This window comes from Alosa alosa, chromosome 11 (assembly GCF_017589495.1).
Source record: "Alosa alosa isolate M-15738 ecotype Scorff River chromosome 11, AALO_Geno_1.1, whole genome shotgun sequence".
Taxonomy (NCBI): Eukaryota; Metazoa; Chordata; class Actinopteri; order Clupeiformes; family Clupeidae; genus Alosa; species Alosa alosa.
This window is the reverse complement of record NC_063199.1, coordinates 11,175,912-11,193,479: the sequence shown is the minus strand read 5'-3', so window position 1 is coordinate 11,193,479 and position 17,568 is coordinate 11,175,912. Positions and strand designations below refer to the sequence as shown.

The following is a 17,568-nucleotide window of genomic DNA, read 5'->3' as shown; positions in this document are numbered from 1 at the left end:
GACATGAAATAACTCTTTAGTTGTGACGTCTCTGATTGAATGTGATACAGTGTAGTGAGGATATTGTACTTAAGGCTTTTTAGTGAAATGAGTTTGTTTTGTTTAAGTACGCAGAAATATGAGTTTATATGTGATCCTTTTTTACCTTGATGTAGTGAATATAGAATTCAAGAAGAGGGTTCATCTTTATTTACATAGAGTAGAGTCCACACCAGCAGCAGTGATAACACAGAGACATGAATTATTCAGTGTACAGAGTTAAGTTTCACATTTCACAATCTGTCCAAAACAATCATGATAGCGGTTGATGAACTTCCCCACTAGCCAGCATTAAACAAGAGCGAGAAACTTCCTCAACTTCCCCACATTTAAACCAACTGTACAACAAATTCCAATCTGTGCAATAAGACACAAGAGTAAGCTGTCTTGAGAGTGCAATTAAATTTTAATTGGCAATGTTTTTTTTTACAAACTACAAGACTGGACTTTCTTTAAATAATATTAATAATAATTATTGTTGTTGTAGTTGCTGCTTGCCTAAATGAACGGCATGGGCATGTAATAATTACACTGGAGAATTTGACAGCTGCAGTATTGTAAGTAAGTGTTTCATATTAAGGTTAAAGTTGACTGGCATTTAGCAGACGCTTTTATCCAAAGCAACATTACTGAGTCAAGCTGTAAAATGGTTCACGTATGTGTCACATAGTGGCTCACAAAGTTAATAAAAGGAATGTTCTTCAGGACATTCATTAATATGTCATTAACACCCAGGTATAGCTACACATAGATGAATGTGACCACACCAAATCCAACTGGAGAAGATGTCTCTGATATTGTTAGTATGTAACCACTAAACTGTACTGGGTTTAACAGGGAAACAGGGAAACAGTCAACTTTGCTGACAGGGAAACTGTAGCACTTTACTGACACTAACTTTGTCAGTTCGTCAAGAATAAAATAAATGATTGTGTACCCATGACTTTGCATGTGTCTAGTCATATGCACAACAAAAAGAACATTTTTGGTCTAGTTGGCAGACCAGTCAATAAATGTTTGGTCAGACAGAGCTAATATTAGGCCATTCAATCACCACCAGAGACATTTTTGAAGCAGGTCTAGCACTTTCAAACACACAAGAGCTGTTCGCTTCATCATCAGGAAATTCCAGGCAGTCAAAATGGTAAGTTATTAACAATATTGGTAATCAGAAAAACAGTTCAAAACAAAGTAAATGCTGTATGTCTTACAAATGTACAAGTATTAAGTCATCAAGTTACAGTTTGGTGAGTGAGAAAACACAGTGACGATAATCAGCACAGTCCCAGCTGAGGGAGCTAGAAGAAATCCTTCCCAAATCTGGATTAAAAAAAATCTGACAAGTCAGATCCACTCAGTCGAATTGATCTGTATTCATCAGTGGTTCTGGACTTGCTTGACCCCCTTCTGTTGACAGGACAGAGCAACACCGGCCCTCCTGGGTTGGATCCGCCTTTTTGACAAGGCCAGTTCTAAAAATAAATTAAGGTTTATCAACATTGTGAAAAAGAAATGCAGCTTTAAAATAATATGTTGACTGTAGCAGATTTCATATTGACATTTGGTTCTCATCCTGTCACAGGAAATGCATCACATTTTAAAAGCACTTGAGTTAAACATTACTTTGGCTGCATCAGCACTGAAGTTCATTGTTGCATGAATGCGATAAGCACGAGAGCTGAGAGATCTGGTGATATAACCTGGAAGGCTCGGGACTCACAGCTGCTTGATGTCAGAGAGGAAGGCTGTGTGCTCCTGGGTCCTAAAGGACTCTGGTGGTCCAGTGCCATCCACACACTTTGAGTTTGGATTTTTCAAACCAGGCGAGCACTTGTTCAGTGGGGTTGAGTTCTCCGTCAGCAGAGAGGTACGGTCAGCTGCTGGCCTCTGGGAAGGACAGAAAAGGTGCATTCCCATACCTGCTGTTTACCAACTTTCTACATTAGTTCTTATTGAATGGAATCTCACAAATGCAATGCTGTAACATACTTAGGCATAACCTTATTTAAGAATAAATATACATGGGTGTCAGATGACTTCATACAAAGGACACCATTGTTACAAAAATCCCAATGAAATAAAGATCTGGTTTACCTGTCCTTTTGAGTGTAGAGCACCTCTGTTTCCCAGGCTGCAAAAGGATGGTCATTGTTCAAGTTTATTGTGAATTCATCACACTGCAGTGAGTTGCTGTACACATGGCTTATGTTATCATTCCTGTGAGGGCTATTTTGCTACCTATTGCTGCAAGTGGATGTGATAATGGAGATAAGGCATATAAAAGTCTATGTGAAGCTTGTTAAATGGGAAATCTCTGATGCTGTAAATAATAGTAGTGGTATCAGTTCACCTGGTTATCTTTTGTGCTTTCCGTTTCTGGTACTCCATCTCATCCACTGTCCACACGGCCCCCTTCACATTCTCCACGCGCACAAAACACTTGTGCAGGCTCAGATTGTGCCGAACTGCATTCTGTACATGCACGTTTGAGAATGTACAGTTGAAAGAAAACAATAAAAACAAAAAATGTGTTTCAGTAAAAAAAAAAAGCTTGTTCGTGTGTGTACATGTAAAAATGTCTGGTTATGTCTGCCATCCTGAAAAACAAATGAAACTGGCACTTATCCGCCACAAGCTCCATCCTCAAAGTATGACAGTGTGACAACATTCATCTGTTCATGATTCATGTGTCTTTTATAGCATTACTACAGGTCAAAGACTGTGGTGTATTTGATAATTTGCTGGCTGATGTCCTCTCCTATTCTTCTCTCAGGTGGAATGGAGTAATTCTGCATGGCACTGATATAAAGGCAACATTTCCACAGAAGAAATCAAACCAGCAAGTTTACCTTCCACGTGGCTGCATTGCGCCTGAAAAAGGCAAACGTCCGCGTGAACCAATGATAAATCTCGTTCAGTGTTAGTCGCATGTCAGATGCCTCAATTATAGCCTGAAACAAAATCAAATGCAAACTCTATTTTAGATTATATATAGTAAAATATCATAATATACATAATATACATTTCCTTGTCTTAGAGGGGTCTACTTAAAATATTAAAATTAGACATCATGATTTGCTGTACAATTGAATGTCTTTGTAAAACACAGAAAAATAAATGTACAGTAGGGGTATTGTCAGTAATTATGGACAAGGCATTGATTTTGGTCTATATTTTATACAACATATCTCACATGCATCATGGATTTGTACTATTTGCCATTTGCGTTCATCATCAGTACCTGTCTTATGAGAGCTGCGTACGTGAAGGGAGGACGCACGTCTGCATTCCTGTAACACTCATAATCTGGAGACAGGTCTGGGGGCAATAAACGCTATATAAATAGTGACAATAAACACTACCATATTTGAAATGATATGACTCATGGCCCTTAAATGCTCTTCATTAATGTGTGGTTTCTTAGAGGCTTCAACAATCATTTTATATGACAAAAAGTCAATACAGTACATATACAATACATGCCAATACAGGAAATGAACAACTGCAATACATGCTCCAAATGTAAAGCACTTTGAGCTGCATTCTGTGTGTGAAAGGTGCTATATAAATAAAGCTTATTATTATTATTATTATTATTATTAATAATAATATTAATATTAATATTAAATATTAATATTAATAATAATAGTAATAATAATAATAGTAATATTAATTATATACAGTATACTGAAATCAATGGTGAATGGTGAATAAATTTAACTGAATTGAACACAGAATATTTCTAAAAGAGTCAGTGAGAAAACTGCATGACAGAAAACCCTGGCGGTGGCTCACCTGAGCAAAGAGGAACGTGGGGTCGCATGTAGTGTCGGTGACGTATGGTGCGCAGGCTGGAGTCACGAGCTGGACTACGGGGTGATGGAGGGCCGGAGGGCGAGGACTTGCTGTGTGGTGGAGCTTCCCTGGGTGGGCTTGCTGACCGCGCCACTGCAGCCGTGTCCACTTCTGAGTCCACGTTTACCTGCTTAGCAGAGTACAGAGGGCTAGACTCTCTCCACTCTCTCAGCTGTGGAGCACAATACACACACCAGTTAAGTGAACAAGAGCTTTGTAAACAATGTTTGTCTACATTAGAAGAGACAAAAACTCAACATTGCTGAACCATTGTTAATGAGCAATCCCGGCTACAGACATGTGCTTTGCATGTCCATGTGGACACTCACTGATGAGGAGATGGTGTGGGGCTCTGAGGGGTGTGTGTGGAGGTGGCTCATCATAGCCTGCAGTCGCTCCTGCTCCTTTGACAGCTGTCAGGGTAGAGGACGCAGGGCAAAGGTCAGGAAATAGAGCATGACACCTTCAGCGGGAGGAGGATTAACTTAATCAAGCAGTGAGACTCATTTTGGTGCAACAATGAGAGCTAGTCTGGTGACATCATTGGGCAGATGTGGGAGTGGTAGATATTGGATTGTGAAGGTTTCTTGAGTCATTGAGAACAACAAGTCTGGTTCCATTTATCATCATCAATATGTCGCTCTGTCTCCTGTGTGACCTTTCTGCCATGAGACCAGGCTGGACAATGTTCCAACCAGATATCTAACCTTCCTTAAGAAAATGTCTAGCTTTGGCAATCATCCCTTTGATTATCAGTGTGTGGCTTGTTGAATATAGCAGTGTGAAGTGTGATGTAATCTCTGTCCTTTTGGACCTACCTGGAGAGCCAGCTGTTCCACTACCTGCATCTGGACTCGACACTGGGCCGTGCTCTTATCATCCAGTACATGCTCACTGTCCAGGTGCCTGGTGTGACATTCAAGTTCCATTGTGCAATTGATTAGAAAATAAAAACAATTCAAATAAAAAAAAAAACAATTCAACAGACAGTCATAAATAATATTGCTAAATAATATATATATATATTTTGTTGCCATTTATGGTCTGTTGGCTTGCTAAATTATATATATATATATATATATATATATATATATATATATATCAAAGGCATTTAAACTCTTACTTGACAAAGTTTTCAAAGTCCTCACATTCCAATTCACAGGCTGGCCATCTGCATATGCCATGGCCATAGAGAGAGTGCATGTCTGGATCCAAGGATCTGTCAACACTGATAAATAAAAGAAATAAGCACCGTGGTTCTGTTAAAACTCAGAGATAAAAAGGACATCTTATTTGCAGTTGATTTTAAAGCACATTTTTGGTTCCAGCGCAATTGTACAGTTGCCAAGAGAGGCTGAGTGTTTGTGGACTGACCACTGAGTCTTCCTTAAAGCCACAGAGGGAGTTGTGAGGGCCGTGGGGGGCAGGTCTGTGCTGGCCGACATCAGGCTCTTCACATCTGAGTGACCACTGGTCTGCTCCATCCAGATCCTCTGGCATTCAAGCACATGTAAACCTGTGGGAAAGGATTAGATCATGTACCTTAGTGTGACATATCCATGTGGTCACTCAGACCTCCTCCCATTCTGTGCTCTCACTGGTACAAGGAGAGTCTAGAAAAGTCAGAAAAGCATTAGTATTTTCTTGAGGTTAACAGACTTGAATGAACTGCTTGCAAATGGTAAAAATCATTCTGGACATTTCCTTTTAAAGAACAATTAAAGCTACTTGATCCTATATCAAAACTGAAGAAGTGGACAGTATGTCCATCTTTATGGTGCACATTTAGACGTGTGATATGAAACACCAGAGCAAAAAAGTGTACCAAACGGTAGTGTATGAGATAGCAGACCAGCCTGCTGCAGTTTTAACAGGTCTTCTTGTCGCTGGACTTGTTTAATCAGGGATGTTTTCTGCAAAAATAAGCGCCATTAGACACAGTTGTAAGATTGATAGAAGTGATAGAGAGGAAGTTGGGAATGTAATAAAGCATTTGTTTCTTTCTGAGTTATTAAAATAAAGACCAACCTCTAAATCCATCTTATCTTTACCGTCTGACTGTTGCTGCTGTTGAAGCTTTGACTTGATATGTTCTTGGTGTCTCTTGTAGTAAGACTGTATTTGTTGCTGTTGGGAGAGTGCAATATGACATTGAGCATATTATGCATATGAACATTCCTTTGAACATAAAAAATAAAACGCCAAGAGTTTAACAATAGTTGAAAAAGTAAAGTACATAAAATAGAGTAATTAAAAGACAGAAGACACAAAGCAGAATAATTAAAAGCTTTTTTGTTTATAAAAAACGGGGTGTATCTGATTAATAGGAAGTGCATTTCATCTGTTAGCACAAAGTATCTGAAAACAGTTTTGTCTTCAGTCTAGATTTGAAACTGGCAACAGCTGGGGCATTTCTGATGTCACCTGGAAGTTGGTTGCAGAGCAACTTGGTTCCAAGAGTAACACCTTTGCCTGCCCCACAAGGTGGTGAATCTATGACTGCAGGTGAGATGGCCCGTGGCATACCTGCTGTAGGATGAGAGCACGTTTCTGCTGAGCCAATATATGAAGCTGCTGGTTGATCATTTGGGAGCCCATCATGGCTGCCGACAAAGACCTTCACAGAGAAAACAGATTATTAAGAAAATGGAGATAACACAAGACTCAATCTAGATATTTTACCTCTGGCAGGTATATTTGTTGATTAATTCCACATATGGTATGCCTATTGCCTACATAACATAAGAAAGCCAATGTAACATTCATCACTATTAAGATGACTTTCAAATAAGTGATTTATATTAGGTATACATTTTATTCATTAACAAAACACATATTTCAAGAGTAGTTATTGCTACAGATGTGTCATAATGACTGAATGTTGATGTTACAATTTCAGCTGTACCGATTGTATTGTAAAAATCTCCATCAAAATGTGCTGTTCTAACATTTAACAAATCAATAGGCTAATTGTTACAAAACATCAGATTCAGCAAAGAAGATATAATATGTACGTGTTGCCAATTGTATCAAAGTCAATTGTGTAAAGGTCCCTAACATTTTGGGGGGTTTCTATCAGAATTGCCCACTCAAACAAAAACATTATCTAGTATGTGGCTATATGATTGACTTGGAGTGGCACAAACTGTATTAAATATAGGTTCATTAGGACAGCTGATAAAATTGTGTAACAATCATGGTTTAATTATTATTTCTTCTTGTTTCATTTAGCTGGCAAAAATGGAAATAAAGTAGTAAAGAACAAACATAACTTAACAATTATGTAAAAAATACATATAAAATGTTTGGACAATATTATTTTAAAAATAAACAATATTTTTGAGATGTGCATTCATTTTTCACATCCTGTTCTTCACATCAAACCACTGTGTGTAAGTAAAGTAGTAAGCAAACAAAGAAACTTACAAAAAAAAAACAACAAATATATTTTCTTATATACAAATATAAAATAAGTTGCTTCTGAGAGAAGAAAAAAATAATTATACATCAGCCTCTGACATTTCATCTTTAATGTGCTGAAGTAAAAACAATTATATGCCATAAAATAATTTCTTTAGAGTTTTGAATCATGCAATTGTGACATTATTTAACAAATGCAATTATGGTTTTTAATAAGAACATCTAGGCAGCATAATTTACAATAGGTCAGGTTCACACAGGTATGTGTGAGAAATCCTACCTGGATGAGCGCAGACACTCCTGACTGCAGTGGACCAGAGGAGGACGGCGTCTACCTGAGTCTGACCACCTTCTGCGTCCTGATGAGACACTCCACTCTTTTTCTCCGTCACAGTCAAACCCAATGAGATGGCCTGGCTCCTCCAACACATCTGAGGATATGAAAACAGTCCTCCTTGTGACAACAGCTAATTTCTCTTTGTCACCACATAGATATACACAAACTAACAACGCCTGTAAAAAGCTTTGATGCCTGGACAGCCTTTCCTTCACCTGACAGAAATTAATGAAGTAATCAAACCCACCATATCACACACACACACAGAAAAACACTCATATACACACTCACACACACATACATATCTGAAGCACATGTGATTAAAAGCAAAGTTAGATGTATCAGAAATCATTCCTATGAAAATGTGACAGTTTAGATGCACCATAAATATATGAAGTGAATACAGAATAGCCAATATCATGGTCATTTGAATAGAAGGACCATTCTTTGGCCACCAAAGTTTCATGTTTTATTTTTTAATGGTTTGCTTAATAATAATTTACACATTTACAGGCATCATGAGCATGAACATTTTACCTTTGTGGCACTATACTATTAAACATCATCCTTCATTTCTTTAATGGAATGGCATAGCCTAGATTCAATGAAGAATGATCACATCAGCCTTAATAAATGATAAATTAAACATAATCAAGATATACAGTATTACTAGGATGTGTGCCTTACATGTTTCTAATAAAAACACCCAATAAAAAAAATACAAACAAAAACAATAAATGCAATAAAAGGTGTTGTTAAAAAAAAAAATATACCCTCCTTCTGCTAATAATGAAGAACAAAAAGACATCTGCAAGGAGGAATGTGACACTGAGAACCATTTGAAGATCTTAGAAATCTGACACCAACTTCTGATAGAAAGTGCAGTCACTTGCATAAAAACAATATCACCAACAAAAGCAAAGTCCTTGAAGTCAAAAAGCTGTCAGATGTGTAATCAAAGAGCTCTTTTACTGTGCCTCTCCACAGGCCTGTCTCTAACCTCCCTGTCATCATGCCTGAGTGGGATGCAGATCGCTAATTACACCAAATCAGGTGCCCTCTAATTATTTAAAGGCTCGAGTGCAATTTGTGTACAAAGCAGCATTTAATCCCACGAAGGTGTCTTCAGTATGACAGAAAGAGGAGCAATGGGTTTAGCTCAGGATCAATGCATATGCCCACTAGATGCCCCCTCTAGAAAAGAAAGAAAGGAAAACAACAGGAAACACATCTCATTACTTGCTATTAGCATTTGCTGTTACTGCAGAATACATTATTCTACAGGCTACAGATAATGACAGACAGGGCCGAACACCAAGCAATCGACTAATCAATGGAGAGGTATCTATTATTAGCATATCTTTTATGCTCAATGTTCCAGTCTGCCACAAAGGCATGTCGTGGCTCAGTTAGTGACAGTGAAGAGCACCTCTAGTTTTCATCTGTATGTAGCCAACCCTTCTGGAGTGAGTGGAGCACAATATGATTTCCACACTAGTGTTCTCGCTCAAGTACATTGTAGTGTGAACCTCCTAAGAATAATGCTAGAAAGGTTCCAAAAAGGTTTAGGGTCACAGTAATGACACTTCCCTGATGTACCACTAGGGGCCAGTAGTTGACCATATGAGACTGTGGCACTTTGCTTCCTCCACTGGCCAAGTCTTCACTCTTGCAAATACAATGCTATTTGATGTAAATGTGGGTTGAAACATCAACATACAGATATGAAACATATGTTCTGATCAAAACATTCTAAAAAATATAAAACTACAATTATTTATGATGTGTTTATTTTTATGTCCTTTAAAAACCCTTTTTACAATATCTTTCCCTTTTCCATACTCAACTACTGTCTGTCACCACCTCATGATACTTTACTATCCCCACCATCGTATCCAGGTGAACTTATCCCTTTTGCTATTGTCACCAAGCATGTTTCACAGAGGCTTTAGGATGATATTTACAGTGTTCTGAAATTAGCCTGCAGAGCTGAAGTCTTTTTTTCAGACTATTTATAGTGCTGACAATGTCCACTGTAATTTGATTCCATCTGTCAAGTCAGAGCAGGCTGGAAGTCAGTGGAGGCTCCATCTTTACCCTCTCACTGTGTCAGGGGGAGCTGGGCTGATGGAGTCAGGGGGAGCACAGGGGCCCAAAGCAGGCTCCTATTGCCTGCTCGCTCCAGGGCCCTGTTTCCTGGATGAAGAGGAGGATGTGGAGATCAATGGGATCAGACCCAAGTGCTCCCCTCTCCCCAAGAGAAGGAGCTCAGAGTCTCTGGATGTTTGTCAACCCCCTCCCTCCAGCACCAGGAGGGTGTCCTTTGCTGACGCCTTTGGTTTGAGTCTGGTGTCTGTGAAGCAATTCAGCGGCTGGGACGTGACTGATTGTTCGGGGGACTTTCTGGTGGGGAACACTGAAGACAGAGACTCATATTTGCTTTCCTCTCCGTTTCCCACTCCACTGTCCCGTGAGGAGCTTCTCAAGAGGGTCGAGGAACAGAAGCTGGGGTTGGAGAGTCTCACGTTACTCCCTGGAACGACCACACTGAGGGGGGTTGTACGAGTGCTGAACATTTGTTACAGTAAGACGGTGTATGTGCGTATGTCTCTCGATCTGTGGAAAAGCCACTTTGATTTGCTGGCTGAGTACGTCCCTGGGTCCACTGAGGAAAGGACAGACTTGTTCTCATTCAAGCACACGCTAGTGCCTCAGACCAGCAGTGACGGGACGAGACTAGACTTCTGTCTGCGATACGAGACAGAGCTGGGGACCTTCTGGGCAAACAATGATGGAAATAATTATGTAGTGTTTTGCCACAAAGACACGGAAGTGCCTGAACAAAAGGATATTGGCATAAAGGAGAATAAACTACTCAAGAAAAGCTGCCTGAAAGCTCCAAGGTATCGAGTTATTATAATCTCTCAAAGCAGGAATTGATAGGCAGCTGTCAATATCATTGCATCAAACCAGATGTGCCTCAAGCTTGAAAGAGCATGGGTGATCACTTTCTGAATATGTTAATCATATGCCAAACATAATGTTCAAATTTTCAAACATGTTATGTTACCCTATTCAATAGTTGTAGCTGTGTTCTAGCTATCAACATATTATTTAATGAGTGGATATATCTATGTCAATATTTTGAGTCTGCTAATGGAACGTTTTGTCAGTTACTTTAATGTCAAAGATTTTAAAAGGGTGAAAAACACTGTAATGTCAAAGATTTTAAAAGGGTGAAAAACAATGTAACAACAGTTCCCTCAATGCGTAAGTCTACATTAGATGAGGTACTTCAAAGTTGGATAATAGTAAGGATTTGTCTAACCATCCGTTGGTTTAAAATGATCCGTACATATAAAAATGATAATGCAGTGCTTGTCCGAGGGCAACGCTAATAAGTTAACGACACAAGAGCCGTCCTGTGAGATTACCTAAAATTAGCGGATATTAGGAAAGCCATCATCCATGAGAGGTGCTCTTCACTGTCACTAACTGAGCCATGACGGAATTAAGATAATTAAAATATTTAGCAGAAATATGTTAGTTGCCATTTTCAATTCAGTTCAATTCAATTCAATTCAGTTTTTCAAAGTCCAGATCTGGAGAAGTCTAGTGGACTCTTTATGACAATCTGACTTTTGCACAGCTATGGAAGCTTTCATGTGTGGAAACATGTCCAGAATTTTGTTTAATTGTCTTGAATGTAATTCAGTTTAACTGAATATGGTTATGGTGTTTTTTCACTGACTTTAGCAAAGTGCTGTTGTGTAGGTATTACCATATGTCTTCTTTCCTAGCCAAAGTAAATTTTCCAGCATGAATCCAAGCACAAACGAAATCCCAGGTAATTTTTATATAGAGTACAGTTTATGCTATTTTACATTAAAGTTTACTAAAATGAAATCATTATAAAAACAATTGCTCATGAATTTCAATATTATAAATCACAAGCTATGTCAAGTAATGTAATTGGCTTGTTAACTAAATATTGTCATTGATCCCAGATATTTTCAGTAACATTATTCTATTAGCAAACAGACAGAAATCTACATTTTGTTGGTTATTTATAAGTTAAAGTATTATTTTCTAAATGATTTTTTAAGCATGTGTTAACATGATCTCATCACGTCACATGTTTATTTTCAGATGAGCTCAATCCAGGGGATGACTCTTCTGTCAAACAGCCTCTGGAGGCGCCAACAGTAACACAAAACAGAACTGACCAGAAGGAAAAGTTACAGGTGAGATGGTTTTCACTCTTGGTTCCCATGTACATTACAATGTTGTAAATCATACTTCACCCCTACCGATCATCTTAGAACATCCACATCCACAACTATTCCAAATAAAAAAAGTCATGCTGATATTTTTGACGATGGACAGGAGGAAAAGAAACACAACTCTAGACGGAGAAGACACCGAAGAGCTGCAAAACTGGCCTCAATACAAGACCACTTTTCCAAGGCAGAGACAGACACACAATATGAGCAGGAGAGAATGCAGCAGACATTAGATGATGACAAACCTCCACTTCAGAACCAACAAACGGACACTCCAGCAGCAGCGTATTCAGACGACAGGGGAAGCACATCAACACCAGGAGCAGAACTGTGCAGCGATGCCACGTCCTGTTCCCAAGACCTGGCAACTAAACAGGACTCTGATGTTGATCGAACTAGTGAAATGGACTGGATTTCAAAAGAGAATGACAAACACGCCATTTCAAACGATGTGGAGGAAATCAAAATAAAGGAAACTGCTTCAGGATCTGACAAATCTGACATAAAAGACAAACAATCAAGTAATTTGGATGGACCTTTCGGAGAGCATATCACAGACACACTCAAGGAGAACAGCACAAAAGATAGCACAGATCTCAGTCAGAGCAGTCTCTACACTTTTGAGACTGTTGTGGCCCCGTTGTACCATGAGGTTTTTACAAGGATGACAAGGGTGACTGAGATGGAACTGAAAGATCAATCAAAACATGAGAAAGTGGATGAACTAAACACCCTAGCTGGAACACAGAAAGGTTGTCCCTTTGTGATGAAAACAATTCCAAATATTTCAGAACATAAAAACATGAATAATTTACAGACCTCAAATGACAAAAAAGAAAACTCCAATTTAGGTCAAAATGACTATCAAATCTGTCGAAGACCTAACACCAAACAGGAAGAGCTAGTTTGTGAAAAAACATCAACATTATGCCTTCCACAAAAGAAAGAACTGTCCCAGGACACTGGTAGCAATCAACAAAAATATTCATTTCATGAAACTCCAAATACTCTAGATGTGCAAAAACATGCCCAGCCACTTTCTTGTCACCTCAAAATTGTGAATCAACCATCAGCTGACTCCATCCTGGGTAAACAAAGTTACACACCAACGAGTTCCAAGACAGCAAACACAGATACAGAGCATATTCAGTCGCACATGAACATAACATGCTGTCGTTCTGTAACTCCTTTAGAGAATGTAGAATATGAGATAAAAACAAGCATGGAGGTTCAGCCACAAGATTCACAAGACTCAGATGGGAAGCTCTCTGGGCCCATGGATGACAGATTTACGCATGGTCCTCACTCCCCCCAAACTACTCAAGGTCCAGCTGTATGTCCAGAGGGCAGAGAGAATGCTGATGGGACAGAAGAGGATCCTAACAAGGAGGATCCTTTACAAATACAGTCTGACAACTTAACAGCTCTATGTGACATTAAAAGCACTTCCCAAGACATGGCGCAGATCCAGATGCTAACTCTGGAGGATTCTGGGAGCGTGCAAACTCAAACCATAGAAGACAAACTCTCCACCTCTCCACACACTCCAGACACAGTTGCAACTGTCCAAAACAATGATCTTCAAATGTCAGACCTCACACCTACACAGATGCCTGAGAAAACACTGGGACATAGTGCAGAAGGAAACCTGCAGGAGACATCTAGAACAGCAGAAAACTCTCTAAATCTCCATGCAGAAAAATGTCAAATAGAACTAAAATGTGATCTAGCAGAAAACAATGACAGAAGAGAGCCATGTCTTTATGTGAGTCCAGACGTGGAGGTAACACATGGATCTCCCACAGCCCTCCTGCAGTCATCATGTCCCTGTGAAGTGTCTGAGAACATTACTACTGACCTATTTACAACATCTTCCAACTCCACTGAGTGCAAAGATATCCAGGGTGAGTTGGATGAGGCTCAACTACAAGGGAATAATAATGGAGAGACTGAAACACTGAATGATGTTCACACGGGTGACAGCAGAGATAATGAAGAAACTGAACTGGGGATTCCTGATGGGACTGGACATGGTTGTGGTGACATGAAGTTGGAACAATTAGAGAGCATTCCATATTCCTCAAATAACACTCTTTTGCCAATCAACCTTCAAGAAAGTTCAGTCTCTGTTGAATTCCAAGGCCAAGAGGACCCAACTCTAACACCAACGTCAAATAAAGATGAAATAATATCAGTCAAAACGCAAGGAACAACAAACATCCAACTACTGCATACCTCAGACATAGAGAGTACTATGGAGAAGAACCAAATGCAGGCTGACAATGACCTCAGCATCTTAGAATCTGACGTAAGGTGTATGCAAACTACAGGTCACCTGGATACCACATATGTCCAGGCTAATGGTAAAAAAGACACATTCAGTGAAAGACATGAGGAATCTACTCTACCAGTCACTAGTAAACACACTGAAGAAGGACAAAGACCTGAGGAAAACATATCAGTACCATCTTCAGAAGAAGAAATGACAAGAATCCCACCTGAACAACACAGAGCAGAGTGTGCAGATGCCCCTGGTGAGGTGGATTCGGCTGAACTCCATGAGAATAATGACGGAGACACTGAGACAATGAATGCTTTCCATGAGTGTGACAGCAGAGGTAATGAGGCAACTGAACTGGCCATCCCTGACTTAGGTAGTCAGTGTTTTGAAGGACAAAATCCTAATGATTATGGTGAGATAAAGTTGGAACAACTGGAGAGCAATTTTAAGGAGATACCACATTCACCAAATAACAGTCTTGCAGTCGCCTTTCAAGAGAGCTCGGTCGCTATAGAGACCCAAGGCCAAGAGGGCCCAACTCTCACACAAACCTCTAATGAAGATGAAATAACATCAGTTCAGAGCCCAGGAACAATAAATCTCAAACTACTGCATATCTCAGACATAGAGAATACTATGGAGAAGAACCAAGTGCAGGCTGACAATGACCTCAGCATCTCAGAATCTGTCTTAAGGTGTATGCAAACTACAGGTCACCTGGATACCACATATGTCCAGATTGACGGTGAAGAACACTCCAAATCACTCACCCAAACTAAAAAAGACACATTCAGTGAAGGGCAGGAGAAAGTGGCTCAAGCAGTCATTAATCCTGACAACCAGGACACCTCCCACAACCATGGGGCCCACATATTACATACGATACAAATGCCTAATAAAAATGACATCCAAACTGATGACGAAAACACTCTTCTGAAATCGAGGGGTGCAGAGCCATTTAAAAATCTCCACAAAGCAGAGCAATATGAGACTGCACCACAACATGGCATTGGCAGATACACTGAGGTAGGACAAAGATATACGCTAAATATGCCAATCATTACAAATGGTCAAGATGCTACAAGTGTCACTACTGAACAGCACAGACCACTTATCTCCACAGAGTTCACAAACAACCCAAATGAAGGAAGTAAAGCTGAAGCAGAGGGGGACAACTAACAATACGGAAACCAAATCAATGAATGAATTACACAGGGATGGCAGTTTAATTGATAAAGTCATTGCACAGCCAGTCATAGGTTCAGGTATTTCTGAAGTTCAAGCAGAAACCCTGGATGACAGGATCCAACAGTCATTTCCACCATTAGAAGACATCATAGTGCCTACTACATATTCTGACCCAACTCAAGTCCAACTTCCGGGACGTACATCACCCACCCAGTTGGCAAAAGCAAATATGAAAGAGAGCGGCAAGATTGAGACACAGAAAGAATCAAACAAACAGTACTGTGATGGAGAATCAACAAAACAGACAGCTGTGGGTGAAAATATGTGTGATGCAGAAGACCAGTCTGAACCTTGGAGTGATATGACATTACCTGACTGTGATGATGCAACAGCCTCTCATCCAGTGGGCCGTTGCACAGGTAGCACTGAGAACATGAGTGAGGAGGCTAACATTTGTGCCACTGATTCAATGATTCATGCTTCAACCTGTCAAGAAGAGACAGACCGCCACATTCAGAATAAGCCAGATGAAGGTGAATTTGTAAGTCTGGAGAAGGGAACTGAGGCAGTAACTAACGACTATGAGTTAACAGAGAATGAACATAAAGCATATCATGACAATGCAAAACAGTGTGATGGGGACTACAGCTATTTCAGTGCTGATTCAGTTTGGATTGCCAATGATGCCAATCCTGTCTCTGAGATGGAGCAGGTAAACAGTGAGGCAGGAGAAGCAGATGCAGACGCAGAAGCTGAAGAAAGTGATGATGACAAAGAAAGTGAACAAGGGAATAAACTGACAGAGAATGAACAACCCAATGAAATACCTGCCAAACAGCATGATGGTGTGGAGGAAGCAAGCAGCCAGATAACAGAGAGATATGAGTTGGGTGCAGTGGACCTGGAATCAGAACATGCAGGAACACCTGAGGATGACCCATCAGAAGGGGACGAGAGCTCCTTGATAGTAGAAGAGGGGGGGTCAGAGTCAGCTGATAACTCGGCAGAATCTGTGTCCGATGATGAGATGGAGCTGTACATGCATGCCCTGAGAGCAGCTCAGAAATCTGCACTCAGAGACTCAGCCAGCCCTGGAAAGAGAGAAAGCCCTGTTTTCAAAAGGTCCTCTGTGAGTAAGGCAGGCGGGGCATTGCCATGCATTACTGAATCCATAGATGAAGATGATCAACTCACTGTTGCACAGACTGATGAACAAAATCTAAAGCAACCACAAGCGGTCAGAAGCCCAGCCCCACAGCTTGCCCACGAAGAGGCAAACACTGCTACGGTTGACTGGACACAGAGTCTATCTGTTGAAAATGCCTCTACGGTGCTCATATGCATGTTGATGTTTGTGGTATTCATAGTTACGGCATACTATTATGACTTTTTGGCTTGCTTTGTTCTCTACATATTTACTGCATACTGGCTATGTTGTCAAAAGAAGACAACACAAATAAAATAAAATATTTTAGCAAAGACATTTTCATTCAGCATGAAACCTTTCAGTGACATGTACATCACTCCAATATTTTACTGGATTTCTTATTAGCTAAGGTATTGCCTGTTGACTTCAATAAATCTGAATGTGTCCTGCATAAGCACGTATATCTTGCCAGTGTTGTTATTTTAACTGCATTAATACAAAGTTGAGTTTTTTTACACAAAACTCAGCATTCAAATAGAAAAGTGTGCACAGGGAAACACAGCTGATGCTACTCACTAGTTGAGTGACAGATAAAAGACTCGTGTAAGAGGATGTCCCATGGGATAAGCTTTCATCTGATTGGGATGAGTCTTATAGACACTGTCACTGTCAGTTTGGCATTTCTGAAGATATCATTTTCACCTCATATCTTTTAATCTAAAAAAAAAAGTAAGAACCTGGTGCATTGAATATGATGGTTGTATTCCAGATTGGTCCACAAGACGTGTAGTGGATTTGTAACATATTTCTTCAAGCTTTTAATTTTCCATCAATCTATATAATGAATGTGCTTTCAACACTATGGGCTATATGCCATGTGCACTTCCGTTGCCAGGCCTATAATTACATTACATAAAAAAAAAAAAAAAACATCCAAATTTGAGGGAATGTAAACATTTCATAAGGGAGTATTAAGTGTTGGCATTTTGTAAATGGCTTATAATATCCAATTAATTAC

At 39.7% G+C, this 17,568-nt stretch overlaps 1 protein-coding gene across 2 annotated transcripts; it reads right to left on the bottom strand.

Annotated features, from left to right (window-relative positions):
* Nucleotides 1–166: 166 nt before the first annotated feature.
* Nucleotides 167–15,853, bottom strand: LOC125303974 (forkhead box protein P2-like). 2 transcript variants are annotated; one of them, XM_048258003.1, is made up of 16 exons: nucleotides 15,775–15,853; nucleotides 7,595–7,745; nucleotides 6,421–6,511; nucleotides 5,923–6,021; nucleotides 5,720–5,807; nucleotides 5,269–5,410; nucleotides 5,018–5,122; nucleotides 4,713–4,800; nucleotides 4,224–4,307; nucleotides 3,835–4,066; nucleotides 3,281–3,357; nucleotides 2,889–2,990; nucleotides 2,390–2,511; nucleotides 2,134–2,170; nucleotides 1,760–1,926; nucleotides 167–1,511 (listed from the first exon to the last, which is right to left on the bottom strand). In XM_048258003.1, the coding sequence occupies exons 3-16, from the start codon at nucleotides 6,493–6,495 to the stop codon at nucleotides 1,394–1,396; spliced, it is 1,536 nt and encodes a 511-aa protein (XP_048113960.1). In that variant the 5' UTR covers nucleotides 6,496–6,511; nucleotides 7,595–7,745; nucleotides 15,775–15,853; the 3' UTR covers nucleotides 167–1,393. The 2 variants fall into 2 exon arrangements, with proteins under 2 accessions (XP_048113960.1, XP_048113961.1); XM_048258004.1 differs by having other exon boundaries at nucleotides 3,835–4,021.
* Between the last annotated feature and the right edge of the window lie 1,715 nt (nucleotides 15,854–17,568).

Bases quoted from the DNA above. Each gene is read 5' to 3' on its own strand.
- LOC125303974 (XM_048258003.1), bottom strand. From the start codon at position 6,495: ATGATGGGCTCCCAAATGATCAACCAGCAGCTTCATATATTGGCTCAG. The intron at 5,808-5,922 runs GTTGGTCTTTAT...TTATTTTTGCAG, and splicing joins AAGATAAGATGGATTTAGAG to AAAACATCCCTGATTAAACA. The intron at 3,358-3,834 runs GTGAGCCACCGC...TATTGCCCCCAG, and splicing joins CCACGTTCCTCTTTGCTCAG to ACCTGTCTCCAGATTATGAG.